The 22582-nt window shown below is 34.9% G+C and overlaps 1 protein-coding gene across 1 annotated transcript in view; it reads right to left on the bottom strand.

The window, feature by feature from the left end:
- The window catches only part of LOC144446524 (nesprin-1-like), a 168360-nt gene that overhangs the window by 78516 nt on the left and 67262 nt on the right, over positions 1 to 22582 (bottom strand). Inside the window, 10 exon segments of the mRNA XM_078136309.1 lie at positions 2680 to 2985; positions 3265 to 3451; positions 4317 to 4459; positions 4765 to 4970; positions 5642 to 5762; positions 6487 to 6813; positions 8320 to 8527; positions 12581 to 12699; positions 21571 to 21867; positions 22300 to 22476. Of these exon segments, the coding sequence (XP_077992435.1) occupies positions 2680 to 2985; positions 3265 to 3451; positions 4317 to 4459; positions 4765 to 4970; positions 5642 to 5762; positions 6487 to 6813; positions 8320 to 8527; positions 12581 to 12699; positions 21571 to 21867; positions 22300 to 22476 (2091 nt within the window).

Below are 22582 nucleotides of genomic sequence, written 5' to 3'. Positions count from 1 at the left end.
TTTAAAAAATACACATCCGTAACTTTTTTCCTTAAATCATGACCACTTTATTGTCTACCAAAATGTCAAAATAATGAGCCTTTCTTGGCAGGCAATGGTCTCAACATTTTCATCAAAATTTACACAAAGAAATGCAATTTATGATGTAATCTATTGTTAGTTGATTTCAATACTAGTATGTAATGACTCATGGTAATTTATTGCATGAAGAAAACAAAACAATTATTTTGTGCCGAGATACATGCAGTTGTAGACAAACTAAGCAATGTATTACTCTATAATTCAGTAAATCAAAGGCGAAGTGAATAGCATACCACCGTTTGTCTGTAGCACAAGACAACATACCGACGTCATAACACGGTAGTCCTAACATAGATGGATTGTCTGATTTCAGTACACAATTCTACTATTGTCTGATTTCTAATACCCCTGTCATTGTTTTCACTGCCACACCATCACTTACCACAAATTTATCTTAGACATCAACAACCTATGGCAGATTTATTATTCTCTTTATATGGCCTAAGTTGACACAAAATATTGCCGTACATGTCAACATTGAAGTACCACAAAAATAGCTAGGTTATGTGTTCTTGTAATTTGTCAGTTTTGTTGACATGCCGACTTTGACACATCTGCCGCAAAATGCTTTGATTTGACGTCAGGTGGAGGAGGTGGATAAACCATTAGATTGATATATTTGACTTGTAAAGTTGATGCTGATAAGAAAACAATTGCATATAAATCATGTCTACAAGGACAATCAATGTTATTGGTAGGTTCTGTTCTTTTCTTTTTTTTATTTCAAACTATGTTACAAAATAGTCAAACCTGACAGACATCACATTATTTTGTGATTTTGTGCTCTACTTCACATTGGGGTGTGTTTAAAAGCATGCCATCATGTTTACATGCATCAATGTTTTTTGTTACGGAAGGGGTAAATATATGAAACATAACTGAGTATGTACCCATTAGGCCAAGGTATTTTACTTAGATTCCCTATTATAAAAATAAGGTACAAGGTATGGAAATCTGTGCAAGTTTTATCTTCTGTTACCATGGTTACCAAATCTTATCAAAACATTGTTCATGCTTCATAAGCAGATACCATATAGTTTGTTACAGAGTTAGGCTAGGTATTTTCTTTTTACAAAAAGAATGTTAGATAGCTATATTGTACTTGTTTGTAATAGTATTATTGTTTTCATGTACTGACAATCTCTTCCTGTTCACCGTAAGCAATCTCACATTCTAGTCTAACATAACCAATCCTTCCAATACACACTATTTAAACAATAATGTACGCCCTCCCAGCCCATAATGGACGAAAGCAAACTTTGAGCGACATAATGGGCGAGGCGACAGCCGAGCCCATTATGGAGTGCAAAGATTGCTTGAGTCCATTATGGACTGGGAAGGTGTACATTATTGTTATTATTTTATAGTTTTGCCAATTCCAGTGAATTTGTAGACCGAGAAACGCAAAACAACCTATAATATACACAGCGCTGAACATCGTCTGCCATGTTCGGCCCGGAAGCTGAATACTAATCATAGCGACACACGTACGTACACGTACGGTACACACATATACACTTCAATGAACTGCTGTGAACACAAATTTGTTTCATGAATGCGTTGTATTTTTAAACAGTGGAACTGACAATCATAAGTAACAACATACATTTCGAAAAAATACCTAGTCGTATGAAGAAACAACAAATAAGCTTGTATTGTTATGCTCGTTCATGGGCCGCGATGCCCAATAACGGAGTACATTATCAGTAATAATGTACAGCAATGACATCACAAAATTCACTGGAATTGGTAATGCTATAATATAATTGGCAGTAATGTATTAAAGAATTGAGCCATTCAGCTTTTGCTAGCAAAGTTTAAACTCATGAATAGATAATACTTCACAGCCAAACAGCCATAAAATACACAACGGCTATGGTTGTCATGGAGACATATTTGTGTTTTTAGCCCAGGGCTTACGATACAATTACAAGTCTAATTTCATGGGTGGTGGAACCTAACAGTTAACAAATACAATGACCTTGTAAATAGACAATGAACTTCTGTTGCTTTGTAAACATATATTGTACTTTTTTCTTTTCCCTGTGAACTTGTGGCATAGTTTCTCTATGTTGTTCTTGTCCGTACTTGACCTAGAATCTTATCTTCATGACATTGAACTAGCTACACAAATTGCTGTAGTTCATTTTCTGTACGTCTTTGTTATTATGAAAGTTATTATGAAATCTGAATACACAATATTGAATATCTTTAAAGCTGCATTAGCTGTAACTGGGTATTATTTTTTCGGTCAAACAACCAAGAATATATTCACTGAGAATTGTTTTTTGTTGTTGAAAATACCAATAAAAAGACATTGTACATGTCAATTAGAGGTCTATTTTATCTATAAGTAGTACAATAATAAGTTGAAATCGGGATTCATTGGGGTGCTGATTTTGGGTGTGGACCAAAAACTAATTCAACATCAACATTTCACTAAAATATCACAACTTTTCAAATGGCAAATATAGAGATCACAACAGATGCTCCTTGAAAAGTTAGAATTTGCGATATAGCAATGATTCTTTTCATTCCATTCTCCCTATTGCAAGCCACCTGTTTGCAATTCTAACAATGTATCCATCAATAACTTACCAAGTATTGTTTCAGTTTGTCTTCTGCTGTTACTCCTGGTTTGTCTAGCTTGGCAAGGTCTGAATAAAATTGTTCAAGGCATGATTCAATGTCCACAGTGCCTTCTTCAAACTGTTCTCTCATATGGACGGCTCTTTGAAGTTCAGTGCACTTCTTGTCAAGTTGTCTAGTTAAGTCATTGTAAGTGTTATTGATTCTCAACACATCTCCTGAGGAGGTGGCCTGCCCAGTCTCTGCCATATGTGTCTTTTTGACATTAAGAGACTCAATGTCAGGTTGGTGGGTTGCAATCTGGGCTTGGAGGTCCTGTATCACAGGTAAGGGAAAGTGAAAAATAAAATTTTTGAATATTATTGAATTAATCAATACTAGTGAAAAAAATTACTGGTCACAATGGAAAGTGACTTTGTCAGACTATTTGATTACAATGACATTTTTAAAACATAAAATTTATATATAATTCATTCAATTTTTCAAGTTTCTGAAAACTAGTATTACGCAATTTATAGCTCCTATTCCACGATCCAGAATTCAGAATACATGTCAATTTTAAGAAACGCTGATATTTAAAAAGTGACAACATACATGATATTTCTGTAACTGTTCCTGTGCATCGTCAACAGTGTGGCCTACTGGGTTATCTAGTTTCTTGGAAACTTGGACGGCTTCTTTCAACCACTTGTCACATTCAGCAATATCAGCCTCATACTCTCTCCTCTCAGCTAATGCTTTCTCTAATTCTTGTTTCTTTTCATTGGCAGCTACTGCAACTCTGTAAAGTTAAACACATGAACAGAATTAAGATTATTATCAAGAACTGTGTGTATAATTGCTGAATTCAGCAGACAAGAATAAAGATTCAGATTTCCTTATAATTCCTGTTTCCTATGAAAATGAACTAAACTTGTCACCAGTATCTATTTCCGTCCCTTGCTGTATGATATAGAGGTCAAACACCTCATTTTTCAACAGTGTTCGTCATTCTACATCCTTCATTTAATCTTGCCAATGAAAATCACATCAAAGTGTGAAATTTATAAGCTTACTCTAGACTACAAAAGTACACTTACCAACTGAATTTAATTCTTATGACAATGGTCACTATAATACCTATTGTAGTCCAAAATGACATCTTTCCTGTTCTACTCATTTTGACATACCGTGATAATCCCTATCCAAATCCTGTCCACATTTGTTCAAAATTAAATTCCAACTTTGCTACTTACATTCACAATGCTGTAAAATTAGTGAAATGCTTGTAATGCTCACAGAATAACCACAAAACACATTATTGCAGTATTTTCTAATTTCTTTCATATATTTCAGTTGTGAAACTAAAATCAGACAAGATTATTATGATTTGTTTAAATTTCTATCTAAAAGTAGATCCAAAGATTTGATATTCCTTTTGGGTCATTATTTTCAAATATTGCAAACTATTGCAATAGAATTGATAATGCACCTCTAATATATATCCATTCTTTTTTACTCAGCCTGTAAGCATTTATCATCAACAAGGGATTTGGGAAAAATGTTATCCAAAATATATCTACTCACTGGTAAAATTACCAAAAGAAAGAAAATATTTGTATCAAGCATATTTGGTGGAAGGCAATATTTTAGTTATCAATGCATACCTATTGTTTTGATTTTGAAGACTGTCTAGTTGGTCTTGTAGTGTTTGTTTATCCTGGTCGTTCAACTCCGGCAGTATGTCCTGGCCTTGCTTATGTATCGATTCTACCAGATTCTCATAAAATTTGATGTCATTACACACAGACTAGAAAAGGATTGTAAAAATGAAAACAAATTGATTAAGGCATTAAAATGAACATGAAACGTGAAGTGAAAAAACACAACAAATAGTCTCCTTATCACATACAATGTATTGATGGGTCTAGCAATATCTGAAATGGTCTCATATAAGTTTTAGGTCTAAAACACTCAAACTCCATTATTCATTTTGTTGAATTATCTGAAAGTTACCGATCTTCAGTGGTGTCTGAGAGTTAACATCTATATCATTTAAACTCTGAAATATTTTACATTCTTGCAGTTTTTGTCAACACAAATAAAATACCATACCTGGTGTTGTTTGAGTTGTGCTTCAATTCTCTCAATGGGGCAGTTCAATTTGATATTTTCAGAAAGTTTAGCTTCAGCTGGTTTCATCCAGGTGACTACTTTATCAATGTCGCCATGGAGACTCTTTCTCTTCTCCAGCGCATCATCAAGTGTGTGAAGTTTCTCCTGACATCTTCTGTTGAGCTTTTCAAACCTATACTGTGTGTCTATGATAAATGAATAGAACATCCATATTACTGTCACATCTTTCTATTCAGACATCTTGTCAAATTTTATGACATGTACCAGTACTCTAATACAACAGTTTTGTTTTATGATGTTCACACTACATCTGTTTCTAGTTCAAACTGACTAGCTTCAAGGGTATTTACAATTGCACACAGGAGAATTACTCAAACTTGATTTTTTCACAATGTTGTTTAAAATTAAGGACACTGCATGTACCAGTACAGACTATAATATTGATCAGAACAAACTGATGCCGTAAAACTCAAGGAGAGACACATAAAACACTTACAAGAACAAACTAATTTTCTTTTTAATAATTCCACCTATAAATAAATTTTCAACAGTTTTTGTGGATCCAACAAAAAACTGCCTTGGCCACTAAACCACCCCTACTGGCAGGATCTCACTTGTTTGTTCACCTCAATTGTAACATAAACCTGCCCCTATTCTCGGCCTCTCCTGTACTTGGGTCCACACTATTCTTACCAATCTTTTCTACCTGACTGACCTCCGACAAAACCATAAAAATGTCTATTGTTATCTACACAATACAGACATACAGACATTGAATAACAATGAGAAAACATTTCTCAGTCCTCACTAAGTTGCTATGTGATATGTCAAATGATAGAATTTGTCTTCATTTTACCTTGTAGTTCTTTTTCTAATGAATGTTGGTCATCTTCACTGCCATCTACCAGGACAAGTCTTCCTAGAGACAGTGTTTCTAGTACATTTGGTTTGTTTTCTTCTACGTCTTTTGCCAAGGCCTATGAAGAGAACACAAATATTGACCTAAATACAGTACTTAGATGAGATTTGACAAATATTTGTTAAAAGGTCAAGACCTACAACTTCATAATGAAATAATTGGTTGGAAATCCTTACAAAGACGTTCTTTCATTACACCATACTGCGTTCACCAAATATCTTCTCTTGTCTAAATAACATTGCCATGGTAAACACTGCAAAGTCTGAATCCTCATAACAACACAAATTGTGATAATTCAGAAGTTATTGACTTACAATGACATGGCATCTGATACTGGAAAACACATACGTACAAAAACAACAAAGGAAGCTTTTAAGCAGTCTTCAGATTTCTGACACGAGTAAACCAATACACCTTGTTAACTTGATGAAAATAATCTGTAGTCTCACCCTACGGCTTCTGATTATTGTTGGTGTATGCACTTATACAACATACAACACAAAGGACAGTGAATCCAATCAAACGTACTTATGAGAACAGCAGGACTTTTGACAAAATTCTGGACAAAGAAGTTGCATAGAAGTTTTCAATAACAAATAAATGATTTAGGTTTTACTTTGCGGCAAAATGTCCTTAGATGACTTTAAAATTAAAAGGGGTTAGCAGATACTTAACACTGTCAGACATCAAACATACTTTTACAGTATAGTTTTACAACATCGAAATGTTCAAGTTTCAGATTTTTTTTTCACCTCAACAGATTCTCAATGCTTCTGGCCTACCTTAATGTCTTCAATCTGTTTCTCTACATCGGCAACTTGTAATCTTGGTGCTTCATCTGCCAGAATGGTTGGTTCAACTTCGTCCATCCAATCATGACATTCTTGTCGTCTTTCATGGAACTGTTGTCTGTCACTGACACTTTTACCCAAACTTTTCTTCCTGTTTGTGGCAAGTTCTTCAACCAGCATGAGTTGTTTTTGGACATTCTGCATCTGTCGCTGGACATGCTCTCTTTCTCCTCGACTCAAACCTCGGAGGATAGCATCACCCTGTCCACTGATATTGTCAACCAAGGCTCGCCTGTCTTCTATCTCTGTGATTATTGCCTATGTAGTAAAAACAAAATAACATCATTGTTATGAAATTTGGTAATATTTGCAAGCTGCTCCTAAATGATACATTGTCATCACTGTCCTTGTCGGAGTCATTGTCTCTGCCACTGCCACTGTCACTGCCACAACAACAACAACAACAACAACAACAACAACAACAACCACCACCACCACCACCACCACCACCACCACCACCACCACCACCATGCATCATCACACCATCATCATAATCACCATCACCACTACCATCACAACTATCATAACCACCTTAACCACCAGCATCACTACAACCACCACCACAACAACCACCACCACCACCACCACCACCACCATCATCATCATCACCCTAGCTCAGCTCCCCTCCCCTCGTTAGTATCACACACTAAGTACAACACACAGTACAAATATCATGAAATAGAACACTAAATAAGACGCTGACAATCAAACAAAGAAACAGTTTGATGTAAGGATTCTACAAAGCATTTCAAAAATGATAAATTCAATGTGTTCTGGCCACCTGTCAGAAAATACCTGATTTTCCTCTAACATTACACTTCCCCATCTAACAAATGGATTCCTAAAATTGTTAACCAAGCCAAACTTATTTAGTTTCACATACTGTTCATCAGACAAGACATTACTGCCTGCGGGCTAGCCCTATTATTAGCAATTATAGTCACTACTATAAATACCTAGTTATAGGCACAGAAGTGAATTTATCATCTAACTAAACTTTTATGACATTTTTCATCAGAAATTACCCTATGGTATATGTATCAAGTCTTTTCACTAACTCTGAAGTTAGTAAAAGTCTATAAAAGTACCAACCCACCCACCCACCCCAGCCTTGGTCTCTTTAATATACAACACTAGTACCTTGAGGTCTTACATCTACAGAAAATAGTATAATTTGTTCATGAATTAGTCACAGAAAGAGCTTTTCTGAAACTGAATGAATATACTTTGATCATTTGGTGTTGCCAATAAAGAGTTTACTAGATAAGTAAACAAACTGTTTTGATGGGTTCTTGGCTTTTGTAGATCACTTCACTCTTTCATGCTCATTAATTCTTAACAAAAGAAATGTAGTAGACCATGACCACTACAGAGACACCTTAATTCAACTACTTTGATGTTGACTTCTATTGACCTCTGGGGCTTAGAGTTCAGACATCTACACCACAGTACCACTAACTCTGCCACTAAGATTACTTCCAAAATGAATTTACATACTGTATTACACATTGTTATAGGAATGTAATTGGTATTGGTACATTTTGAATTATTTTCTAATGATTTATTGTCAAAGTTACTTAACATTGGTAAGCCATGGGGTAAAATAATTTAAATATCAGTCCCTAATTCTGAGGGGCTTACAATAAAGGGTGTGAATATAGTGTAATACTACAGCTAAAATTAATCACAGCCAACACCTGTATTTTCTGTAGATAATTTCATGTCACCTCAACTAAAGACCAAACGTCTTGAAAACAGACTTACATAATGTTGTTCTAGTTGTGACTGGGCATCTTCTATAGCAGGACTGAGTGGGTAATGTGATGTAATGTTACGTTCTGTGCTGCCAAGCCATCCTAGGAAATCTTGTACACGTTCAACTAAAGTATTGTAATCCAACAGCACCACTTCAATAGCTTTCACCCTTCGTCCTCCTCTATCATATAGACTGTCATACCGATCTTGGACTTGTCTGTTGGAAAAAATAAACAGAAAAACAGGATTTAGGTACATATAGTGAGATTTTACTATATCAATCACAGCTTTCAATATGAAACTTTACAAGTCATTAAAACCTGTAAGTTGTAAGGGTCACTTGTAAAGTAATAGACAGATTGAAAGGGTATTTTATAGATACATAAACAGCTTCATTCTATATGCAGTGAGTTTGTCAAATCAAGCATTTTGGCAGCCTATATATTGTTTTGTGGACACGTTGAGTTTGGAATACCAAATCTATTCAATCATTTTATAGATAAATAAATCAATTGCTGTGACTAAACTCAATGTGACTACACCCTGCACACTACACTAGAGAATTCCTATGATGAGTAAAGAATATACCTACTGACTTGCAAAATAGAATAATGGTTAGATGGAGAATCTAGAACATTGGTATATAATCTATCATCAACAACCACCTGTTGCCTATCAACTTATCACCTATCAAATAACCTGACAATTCATGAATGTCAAAATGTCAAAAGTTATCATGCAGGTGACTCTAATTTCTCTACAGAGACGTACAGTAAAGGGAAAGAGTTAAGCTCCACAAATAGCCGGGGACAGGTACTGACACCTAGAATTACACACTCAATTAAAAGCAAGGAATTCAGAAAATAACTTCCGTCTCATGATTTATTCGGACAGTGACCACTGCTGATTTCTGATGAACAGAGAAGGTTTGGAACAAAAAGTCTCATATCTACATATTTGAAGCAATGATCATTGCTATACCAAGTACATTTTAATTCACTCTGAATGTAATTCTATACTTCTCCTCTAGGTCCTACGTAAAAGACAATAATGCAATATTGATTTCTAAGGTCACACTAGATGAAAGTAACACCTGGTACCTACAACTGCCAAAAGAACAGTAGGGCATTCTTAACCACTGAATACAATATGTTATCAAGTTCTTGGGTCTCTTGGTCTGTAAATGATATCATACATAACAAAGGTACAAAGAAAACCGTGGGTACTTCTACACTATACATCAATATTGGATTACCCATTTCTCAGGTCCCCCGTGGGCCGAAAAATAATAGCTTATATTTATAAAGATGGTAAATAACCATGTACTTGTTGTACACCAATCATAGGAGAAGGTAATTTAGAACTTTCGCTTTGTTATTGTCAACTTTTGTTCTTTGTAGCAGAAAAAAACAATAAGAAGGGGCCTTGACAGAGCTAAGGTACATCATGAGCCACAAGGGAGGAGAACTGATGTGTGACGATAACTTGAAGGTATTCAGAGAGTACCAGGAGAACAATACCAAGACACCTTGACAGAGCTAAGGTACATCATGAGCTGAGAGGGATAGGAACTGATGTGTGACAGTATTACTTGAGGGTGTTCCAAGAGTCAAAATTGCAGAAGTATCAACATTTCATGTACAGGATATTACATCTTACAAAACTGAATTCTGCTTTCACACCAAACATGACCACTCTTTCAAAATGAAAGAGATGCATATGAAATGATTGTTTAAGATTTTCTCAACTAGACCCAATTTTGGTACTTGATGTCAAGCTGTGATTTACTGATCTAAATGTTGTGTCACAAGCCTTTACAAATAGTATATTGTCAGACTCAAAAAAAAAAGGTGTGGAGCAACAATCAAGAGGTTGTCAAAATGTTTTAAGGAGTGAACGTATGACTAAAAAGCATTGGTGTTGTTTACTAAATGTTCCTGACAAATAGCCTTCTTCGATACCACTTCTCTTAATTTGGTGGGGTGAACTGCAGCAATGCTACAGAAAGTGTTCTCCTCTGAACTACAGTATTATACAAAGACAAAATCTGAGTATCCTCTTGATGAAATGAGAATCACACTCCAAACCCACTTTGAGCACAAATAGTACCAAAATAGCCACCAGACAGACCTAAAATCCTCTTGTCTTGGTCACTAACTTGTAACTAGCAGAAGGTGTTTATATTGAGGTGTTACTATTATCTGACAACTCTTCTGATGATAAATTCTAAGAACACTGATGGATATAGTAATTAGACAACAAGAAATGTAAGAGAGGAGTTTGTCTACAGTCTAGGTATTTTGTTAATTCTCTTAAACTTTAAGAGTTTGATAGAAGTACACATATTAAAGAGGAGGATGAGAACAATGGTAAAATTTGTACAGTTTCTGAAGAATTTAACTGGTGAAAGGAATCTTAGTAGTAAACTTGGCATGTTTGACCCCTAACAACCTACCACAGGCATAGAGAAACCATCACATAATTACATTTTTAAATACAGTATATTTACACAAGGCACAATAAAACTAATATATGTCAATATGAGTAAAGCCATAGACAGTGGAGATTGTCTATGGTAAAACAGTCAAAAGTCTTGACAAGTTCAAAGTCAATATTGGTATACTTCTATTTAGTTTTTTTTTGTTTATATTGACCCAAACACTTGACTTACAAGTAACCTTGAAGTTAATATATTTGCATTTCTGTTTGCTTTGTCAATTTCAATAGAAAGTGAAATGGTTTTGTTAGTATTGTAAAATTATCGCCAATAAACATCATATTGTGGTATGAAGGCAAACCTTTAACTATGGTGATATACAGGAACTATGGAATCCAGGTAACTTGCCTACACACAACACATACTTGGCAGTTGTTATGCTACTTGTACAGTTAGGGTATGGTAGCTACAGGAGTTGTTTTCTACAGTCATGTTTTGAAAACTGAAAACTGATTCGAACTATAACACTACCTGATTTACACAATTATGTTAGTTTCTGAATCAAACTATCGGTAATATGACAGACTTCAACTTTTGGTATTAACAATTGTGATTTCAAATATGCTGAAAATAACTTTGATTTAAGTTTTATCTGATTATCAGATAGTGCAGATATGGTAGCCTAGAATCCACTGGTGTGGTAACTATCCAAGTTTATGTTTACAACTACATTGCATTCCCAGGATCTAGAACAAACTCAAATTTTCTGCTTTTGCAACAAGTAGTAATATTTGTTGGTGTAGCGAAGGAAGAAGAATGTGTGTTAGAGTAAGACTGATGAAATGAGTATACTGGACTATCTAATAATGATGGTATGTGAGTTAATGTAATGTAACCAAATTTTAAGAATACAAGTTTATGTAGTCAATGACTTGGAATGCTGTTAGTGAAGCCAACAGGATTGGAATGTATTAGCATAGCCTAATAATAAGGGGGAGGGGGGGGGGGGGTATTAACCCTCATGAAGTTTATTTATGATGGCAAAATTAGTTCTTTTTACTCATTAACTCAGTTACTGTGGCATATGAGTATCTTCTATTTGCTGTATCATCAGATTATCACAACTTGGTAATTTACTAAGCCTAAATAAAAGATTAGTTCTTGACTACAGAAGACCTCTGAGATATCATGCTAAGGTGAATGCTTACTACAAATCAATGATAAAACAAATAAAGAACTCAAATAAATCTTGTAACATATACAACAATACTATTATGAAATTAAACATTATTTGTCCATAAATTTCCAATTTACAACTTATGGCTGACAACTTCTCTATGTTAGTTTGGTCCCAAAACTGTCATGTAAATGAGATGGAAAGGTTTAAAGTGTCTTGTAATGCTGTATGGTCCTCAGCTTCTTGGTGAATTAACTTTAGCCTTCACAATTCTCAGTAAAAGAGAACTTACTGAATGCCAATGGTAGAGGAAAATATAAATGAACAGTTATGTTGCAGACAAATTAGGAGATTGGACAATGAATTCAGATCAAAGGTTTTTTGTTTATCTTTTGTCATATCTCTCTTAAACATGCAGCTCCCTGGAAATGACCCTATCCTTTGCCCTTCTCTGCAACCTGGCTTGTTTTTAATTGTTGGGGGTTCGTCCCCAATCATCCATCAAAGATGACATCGATGACACATCTGCTGACAATACTGAGTTAATATTGACAAAATCACATCAGGGGTAAAGAGAGATCTTAAGATTTGATGAAGGGTAGCACTTAGACTAACATCAGGGGTGAAAAAGAAGGATTAAAAATTGACAAGTTTACCTGAGATGCTCCTCCACGATAGCTCTATCATGGCTACCGCAGTACGTACACAGTTGTTCTCCAGTTGAATGCAGGCTATCTACACTCTCCTTAGCACTGCTCAGTTCACCCGACAGCCTCTGTAAAACGGAACACAGATTTTAAAACTCTGTTATTTATAAAGTAGTTTAAAAGAAAACTGTGCCTACAAGACAATCCATAGTTAACAAACCCTTGACAAAACGGAACATCTAAATGAGTCATTGAAATAAGCTGATTTGTGAGTGGCCTCACGCCATACAAACTGTGGAATGTATACTGACCACAAATCATTCTCACCATCAATTCACTGAGTGAAGAGGAATCCATTAGGCTGAGGTTGCCATTTCCTTTTCATCAAAGAAAAAGTCAAACGGGGAAACTTTCCTTTCAAAATCAGTACAACTATTTTATGCTAGCAGCAATATTTACGCTTTATGAGCCATGCCCACACATATAATGTACCATCTCAGAATATCTAAACATCAATCTGTCTTACAACTTCAATAGTACAAGAAATTGTGAAGTGCTAGTGGTCAAATGAAAATGTGTACTTTCTTTACGCTAACATCAAAATGCACTGAAGCTATTTTCAAAATTGGAAAAATAGATCAACTAAACACTTTGAGGTATAGCTGTGTTCTTTACACCGTTGAAAAGTTTAATCTGTGTTCTTTTTCAATATTGCCTTTGCAACCAATTGGACTGCAGGTTAAAACAGCCTAAAATCTATGCTTTATGGTCTATGCTTTAGGACATGTCAAGGAAAACATGGACACTAGCTAGTTATAATAGAAAGTAATGTTGTACAAGAATCAACAAAGATATACTCAAGATTGATTTGCATATTTACATTTACTCTATTTGCCAATTTTGACCAAATTTTTACCTTGAATAGCTATACTCTCGCAGTATTTACATTTCTACAATTTTCTGGTATTTTGGGATTTTACGACACATTTTCCACATTCCTAAAATTACAATTATATCCAAGCAACCAGCCTAACAATTGTAGGTAATACAGAAGTGACACACCTCCAAACACAAAGTCTGAAAGAATCAACAGCTACTCCAGAAACCTTTAACTACTACAGGATGTTTTTTCAACTCATCCCTCAAGGATCTACCGGCAGACATTGTAAAATAACAGGTGAAAGAACCAACAAAAACAATAGCACAATGTATAGTCCATCACTCTATCTACTTACATGTCAATGGGTGCAACCAGAAACAAACAAAGGTGTTTGAAAAGAACAATTACAACCTTGTAGCCAGGTTAAATAGTGGAAAATAGACAAAATAGACTTGAAGATTAAATGATGGTATAGGTAAAGACCAAGTGTATTCACATTGTTCACTTGACCTAACACTTCTATTGTACACTACCAACTTCTAATCTTTAAAGTAACAGCCTCTTTTCAAAGGGACACCTTTCTCTTTAATTACACCATTTCCCCTGGAGTTAACACTACTGTATGTGTTTTGAACCCTCAGGGTACGTAGACTTAGGATGCTCATTTGAAAGATTTTATCAGTGGGTGTGATAATTAAAATCGAACATATAACATAGAAGTAGTCACAAACAATAATATATACTATAAGCCACAGCATGAAAAGTTCTGCATTGGTATATTTACCAATATCGTTGACAGGCTCTGATATTTTTTTGACAAGACCACTGGCAAAGTGCCAACAACTAGCCTGATCTTTAACTCTAAGGTTGTCACACACTTGTAGACGTACGGAAATCACCATTTTAATATATGAGAATACGATATCTGTAGTTTACATGGTTACCATAGCAACTGAACAGCAGTTCCTCCCCACTACACAATATAGAGATTTCTTGTCACAGAATTATAATCTGAAAAACAACAACTAAAATCTAACAGATTAAAGGTTTGAGATTTGTTATGACCTTTCAACCTCAATGTGAACATTTACCTTAGCATCTAGTTTGTGACTTGTAAATTATATTTTTATGATACTTTTTTTCCCCTACTTTTTACACGGTTTTTTAAATTATAAACAACTCACTTCAGCTTCACTTTGAGAATCATGATACCCTGACTCATGTAGACGTGGACTTTCAGGTTCATCATCATGACTTTCTGATTTCTTTTTCTCATCCAACCATTTTTGTAACCTTTTGGTATCCCTCCTTCTCTTGGAAGGTGATTTTTTCTTGTTTCCACCCCTCCCTCCAGCAATCTGAAGGGCATCATTAGACTCATAAAACTCTGGGGTTGATGCACGCCCGGGATCAGTGATTTGCTCCCATGTTAACACAAGTCGTTTGATTTCACTGGTTCTGGTTGTTTGGACTTTCCACTGCAACTCATAGTTAGAATAGTCCATGCAATTCAGAATGCTGGCAACTTCTTCCGGCACGTCCAGCGAAGCCATCGTCTTGGTTTCCTTTATTTGACCTTCTACTACACCGTCTACATGGCTGAGGTCTTCAAGTTAGTAAGTCCGTGTGTACTGTGGGCCATGTCGGTATGCATCTTTATTTAAACAGCTCCTGACTGGGTATGAGCCAACTCACAAAGTAGGCTATATATCTGTCACCTTCCACCGTATTCACGTCACACATCAAATCAGTGACTACATGACAAAGGCTATTGTACTGACCCCTTGAACACAGGTATTTGTACTCCAATATACACACAATCTCCCCTCTACTCCACTACTGGTATAGCTAAGATTAGACTATACCTGTTGGCAGGCTAGCTGCTTGTTTAATTTTTACACTGCTTACTCAGTTAATGATCTACAACTTGTTTAGCAAACAAGTCATTTAAATAATTTGTTTTACAGTTGGCAATAACCTTGTAAACAGTTATAAAATACTACGATGATTCCACACATACACACTAAGACACAGTTGAAAGTGATTGCCAGTAAACAATACATTTTGTGTTTACAAAGGTAACAATGGGAAACGAGAAAGGTATTGTTAGAAGGGTACGTGCGTGCCATTGGTTGAATACAGTACTGAGCTATTTTGTAACAAAGGGGCGGGGCTCTCTCAGGTGAAATATGACCACAGTGTCAGCCATTTTTAAAGGGACACTACAACCACTTTATTATGCATGAAGAAATACAATTATAACATTGTAAGCACTTTGATAACATAGTTTTATCAACAATTTTCTTGCATCACTAATTAATCAATGATTAGAAATTAGAAAGGAAACACAGAACAGTTAAGATTTTTTTGAAAATTTGAACAAGAAGTACGATAAATGTTTTAACCTGTACAGTAATGTATCATTAACAAAATGTTATTTTGCTGGTGATCTATTTATGGAACAAAGATGTATGAATTGTATCATGTTTTTTTTTAAATTTCTCAGAAAATATGAAATTTTCTATTAAAAAATATTTAAAACATTATGCCCAAACATGTGGTATTGTTGAAATGGTGACAAGTAGCGTACCAACCTGAGGGCATGTTGTTATGGACAAGTTACAGCAAGGATGGGTAATGAGCCATAACATAATTACTCAATCTATCTGTAGCATCAACAACAAGATTACAAAGCTACAACAATAAATTACTGATATTAACATTCTGTTTGATTTATCAACTATTCATCATCTGTATTCCTTATCTACAATTTGATTTTCTTTAAAACTGAGATGATGTAAAACCAAAGGTTCATTTATACCTCCATCAATATTATCACTACTCTGATGAAGTAAGTAATAGTTAATACATTACAAACTTGTAATGTTGACTCAAGTATCTCTGATTTGTAAACAGACCACTGTTGGTACATATAAATTGTCACGTCATTCAATACAAGTTGTAAAACATACTAAAAAGACATTTGTTTGGAAGGTAATTTTCTATTTAAATGTAAACAAGCACCCTTAAATAATCAATATCACACTATGTGTTTTAGATTAGAACAAAAAAGAAAACTCAGAGATGACGCTACATTGATTTTCGCGTACACAAGCTTCTGGTCTTTTCTCAAACTTTCTGGTCATAGAGGGCGCACCTCAAGGAGAGAAAGTAATTTGAGGGAAGATACAAACCAGTGTTCCCCATACCATTAACATGACCACTATCAATTTTTCTCTGATTTCAAGTCAACAAAGTAACAGAAAGAAAGGTTTTTTGTCATTTTTATATTGTAAAACTGAATAGATTCCCTTGCCTACTTTGCTATCACAACAACCAAATTCTTCAGAATACTTTACATTACTGTTATTGAGGCAGTGTGGGTATGTTGGATTTCTCTTTATACACCAAGAGTATAGCAATATGTAGTCAGTGTAGATATATTGTTGTAGGTATGTAAAAATGTAATAAAACAAATATCTAATCATCAATATATCATAATTCAGAATAAGGTTTGTGATTTATAATTCAAACCTATATTTGTTTTATGAGCCTTTGAAAATCACCCATAAATAATTTCATGTACCTCTTCTGTGGACTTTTTTCTGATGTCTAGCAGTGGTCTGGTCAACACAACACCCAAAGTAAGCTAATGATTAGACACATCACCATCCACAAACAACAACTAAATTTCAGTACAATACAAAGTTACACCCATTAACTTAGACTGAACCTTTGCACAGATGAGCTTTCATCAAAAACAACAACATTCTATAGATAGACATGGACATTTTAGTAAATTATTCTTCCATAACTAAATACAGGTTTTACTCAGCAATAGAGAAGAAACAAGTGTCACCAAACAGCACCCTGGGGACCAGTGGACACCACAAAGGTCACCATTTTGTCCTTAGGCATTCTTCTTGATCATAATTCAAACAGTATCCTCGCGTTAAAAGTCACCTGGGAGGACAATTGAATGAGTTGACTAACAGCAACACCTTCACAAAAAACAATGAAGTCATGTCTATAACTATTGCATCATGTCAAAGACAGCAACAATGTAACACAAGACAACATTCACAATAAAGTTACGTGATCTCACGAATATTACTGTCATTAAAGAGCAATTCAATGTATGACAACATGGGGTTAAGACAGAGAGACTCAATCAACATGTACAATCTTGTTGCATGATTTAGCCCACATCCTTTTTGACTCATAAATGTTCACCATTTAACTGATATATATTTCATGGATACTGGAACACTGTCTGTAACGAGATCAAAAACCAATTGCCCCCCTTTATTCTTTATCATTGTGATAGAATCAAACTGGTTGAGGTTACAAGGAATACAATGCATGGGGTCACTGTTGTTGTCTGACATTGTACAACACACAGTTGAATTTTTGTTGACAACACTGTGACACTCATGAACTAAGTTAGAAAAAAAAATCATCAGATTTATCTGTCATCCAATGTAAATTTCTATCGTGAGCGTACTGCCATTCTGTACTTTTGATGGAGTTTCTGTATGCACTACACATACTCTGATCAAGCCTTTAAGAACGCATGACTGAATATGCACTTCTCTATACAAATAGATTGACTTACTTTCTTACGTTTAAAGAACTTTCTGGATTTATGTTGGTGGTGGTGATGATGGTGATGTGCTGGAGGTCCTCCTTTAGAATTGTCTGCCCCCATTACTCATTGTGTATGACACACATAATGATGATAGCTCACATCAAACTATAATATCACATTACGTGAAGTTGTGTCAAGAACTGTAGAAACCCCTCATGTCATTTGCCATTAAATTACAGAATAGTACTCACAGCAGGCAGAAATTCAAAAGAATGAAAGACAGAGATTTAAATAACAATTCCATAAGGACCTTTTGTTCATTTCAAAAGTGATCAATAAAAAGTTCTTCCTTCTCGCAAACAGAGCAGGTCAATTTCTTTTGATAGGAATGTGACCCAACTTTTGTCTATCAATTGCTATCTGTTATTGTAGTGACAAACCCATGAAACACTTTCACCCAGACATTTGCCAACTGTCTGGGTTTTCACAGTTTGGGAGTTGTAAGTCCGATTAGCCATTGCGAGGTATTAGCCATGCAGGCATTGCAATAATCAGCCTTTACAAACAGACAACGCGGATATTTTAAGCCTTTAAAAATAACTTTATTGACAATGTCTCCAGGATCAGGCTAACCTTTCTGATTGAGTTTTTCCATCATGTTCTACAACATAACGATTCTGAAATCACTGAAATTTGATGACCGAGAAAGTGTTTGGTACACTGCAGAAAACAGTACAAGGCATAGATTGTATGGGGTATTATTACACCTCTAAGGTCCTGTATCTATGGGCAATAATAAAAGCAATCCAACTATTTACAGTCTGCCATGATCCCATCCCAAGGGCTCCAACAATATCAAGCTTCATGCCTATCTTACTCATTGGACACTTACTTCCAAAGTTTCAGCAATACTGATTGCTATCAATGATCTCTGTAAGATAAAATCTACCTATACCTTCACAAATTTGTCAACTTGCCAAACTTAAATAGCAATGTGGATTTTATCCCCTACCTGATGTATATCTAGGGTTTATAAATGTGTGTCTAAAATGACACAGAGGTCATCAAAATTGTAGACTTTGCCACCTGACAAGGGAAGTAGAAATTGTTGTGTTTCTATGCATTCAATGATTTAACTTTGTTTTTAAGTCAACATTCCACTTTACCAAAACAATAACTTCAAGATGTTACTGCTTTGTCTTATTAAAAGAAGTTTGATTGGCAAGATACCATGAAATGACAGAAAAGTTATATGTCATAATCTAAGATATACAGTTTATGTATATGTAATCTAACTGGGTCAACAAGACAATGAATTATTCTGCAAAAATTTTCCTAAATGATTTCTGTTAGACTTCCAACTTATCTCACACCTGTGTTTTGTTGCTATTAAATTATAATTGTGCTAATGATCCAAATGCAGTAAGTACAAAATCCTTCCACTTTAAAACCTCCCTAACGTCATGAAATACTAAGTTTCAATAGTTGACATTTAAATTCAAGGCCCAGATAACTACGTGGAGTAGGTTTTTGGACTCAGGCCAAACGGCATGACGTAGCGAGAAACTTGTACACAGGACTGACAACAGACACATGGTGTTATATTGATACTGTTACATTAAAATCAAGATAAACATATCGACTGCAGGGAATCATCGTTTTGAAACACACAACTTTTACAGTCTTTCAAATCAAATTTGACAGTCTTTCAAATCAATAGGTCAATCTTTAGAAATCACCCAAGGATATCTTAACACTTCACTTTCAAGTATTGATAAAAAGAAATAGCCAACTTACTATTTTTTGACCCATTTAAAACTGTCACATGGAAGTCATAAATTCTAATCAACTGAATTTAAAAACTCAGATTCTGACAATCATAAACTTTGGAATCACTGGTTTGTCAAAAGTAAGTATATACTTTTGAGTGACGGATGAAATTACAACATCTACATGGTATGTACTAAAACTTGATCTAATTTCTCAAGTTCAAATTATAGGAAGTACTTTAAAAACATCACACTTGGCCAAGCTACAATCATCACAGAATTTGACAGAACATTGAAAACAGTTGACAAAATCTATACAGTTGAATTATTTATAACTTAAGCTAAAGTTAAACTTTTGAGCAAAGTATAAGTTGTTATCACTATGTTTTAACCAATTGGTATGACTGCAATATATTTGCAAAAATAAGTGCACACAGAGATTGACCATGTCACTAAAGTTAGGCATATCTCTAAATTTATATACTTTTGAGTACAGTATGATGTATATCAGATGTTGACAAAACATAGACACATAGATATACATCTCTAACATAGACCTAGACTTTACAAAACCTTCCAACCCAACAATGGTCTTAAATGACATCTCTAACATAGACCCAGACTTTACAAAACCTTCCAACCCAACAATGGTCTTAAATGACATCTCTAACATAGACCCAGATTTTACCAAACCCTCCAACACAAGAATGGTCTTACAGAGTAAGATCTCCACCACACCTGCTTTGATTTGAGATCAGACATTCCATACATATCTACATTGCTATTCTCACCATATACCTCCACATATTGATAACACCACAATTCTAAGTTTGCCTACTTGGCAAAAATTACACCTCCACAATTCACACTCATTAATAGAGCTGTCATGTTCAAAGACCATCGCATTTCAAGTGTTTCTATTCATAGCATTTCAACATTGTCAGAATATTTTGTAACATTGAAAGGTTAAACCTTGCACTTCAGATAGACCTATTTGTTGTAAAGTACTATCGTTAAAGCTATCAGGGAGGAAGTTATGTATCTGTGGTAATTTAGTACCACTGTGTAGTTATCAATGACAGTGTTAACTTAGTGCTTCAGATGAACCTCTTTGTGGTAAGTATCATGACAGATCCATCAGTACTATGGGTGGGATCAATCAATCAATCAATCAATCAATCATTTCAATTGATAATAAGTCTCTGTCAACTTATACTGTGAAAGGAAATCACTATCAAAATGTGTATGTACAGATCTCCTGTGATTTGATCACACCAAGAATTCAACCAATCACAGTGTGTTCATCACATGACAACAATTGCTACGTGATCACTTCAACACAGATCTGATAAAGACTGTTACATACACACAAACAAACTTTAACAAGGGCACAAAGTTTATACGTAATGATTCTTAATTGCACAAAGTGTACTTGTAGTGGCCAAATAGAGGATTAACACATAGGACAAACTGGTTTTGTTAGAAAAAACACATCACCTTCATTCTGATATACATGTAACTATTCAGTTTAATAAACATCAGAATCAAATGTCTACACAACACAGCGTGAACACAATTTTTCACATAAAATATCCGTACAACTGTAGTCCAAAACAACCTCTGATGAAAAATTAGCATTTCATCCTCAAGTATGCATACTGCCAAAGATGGTCAATTCACCATTAGATTTCCAACTTGTTGCTACTTTTCCTCTCCTTCACACCATATCCACACACATGTAAAATATCATCTCTAAACCTACCTTGGCCTTTTCAAGTTTCAAATCAGTTGGGGTGTCTTCATCTCTTTCTAGTGCCTCTAATTCTCTGGCCATCTTTTGTAGGAAATCATCCACTTCAGTAGACAGTGCATCATACTTCTCTGTTTGTATCAATTCTTCCTTTCTTTTCTCTGTCTGTTTGTCAGCCTTTCTGCTCAGTTCATCAAGTTTCTCAGCAAAAGCCTCAAGTTCAGGATCAGTAGTTGGGGTCAGAGCAGAGTGTTTGTCCTGGAGTTCAGTAACAGCTGATTTCTTACCATGCAGCTGAATGGCAAGATCCTGGAAAGGCAAAATAATATGTGAAAGGTTTTCATTTGTCATCAAATACTTTGTTTGGTGACATTCTCTGACAATCAAAGGAAGTAAAAGGTGACAAATTAGTCAAATACTTGACATTATAAATTTTGGTTTAATGAAAAGTTTACACCACTCTCTCAATATTAGCCAACAAGTAATGAATAAAATGCATACAAAATATTACCACATAACTGAAATCAAAATTGAAACCACGTCACAACGGATAGTTTGGAACAAGATAAGCAAAATAAATTGTTCTTGTACATGAATGATATTGAAAGGAAATTCCTCATCTTATAATATTTCAGATATGAATGGAAATCTATTATTATAAAAGAGGCTTTACAACATATTCTCAAAATAAACAGTGTCCAACTAAACAGATTTCATCATTGAAATAAATGTCATATATACCTGTACATCAGCTGCATGTGTTCTAGCAGTACTAACTGTAGTATTACCAGGACGTTTCATTTCAGATTCAACAGCCTCCTCAGCATTCTGTAACCAGGATCTCAAGTCTGCCTTTGCTTTGTCAAAATCTTCCCATTTCTTGATGGATTCTTGCAGACTATCAACTCTTACATCAACCTGTATGAATGATATACAGATCTGATTTTGTAAAGTGTATAGAGGATAAAGTACATGAAGAGAGATATTCTACAATCTGATGGGTTTTTCTCAACTTTGAAGATTT

Source organism: Glandiceps talaboti, chromosome 2 (assembly GCF_964340395.1).
Source record: "Glandiceps talaboti chromosome 2, keGlaTala1.1, whole genome shotgun sequence".
Classification (NCBI taxonomy): Eukaryota; Metazoa; Hemichordata; class Enteropneusta; family Spengelidae; genus Glandiceps; species Glandiceps talaboti.
This window is presented reverse-complemented; position numbering and strand designations above follow the sequence as displayed.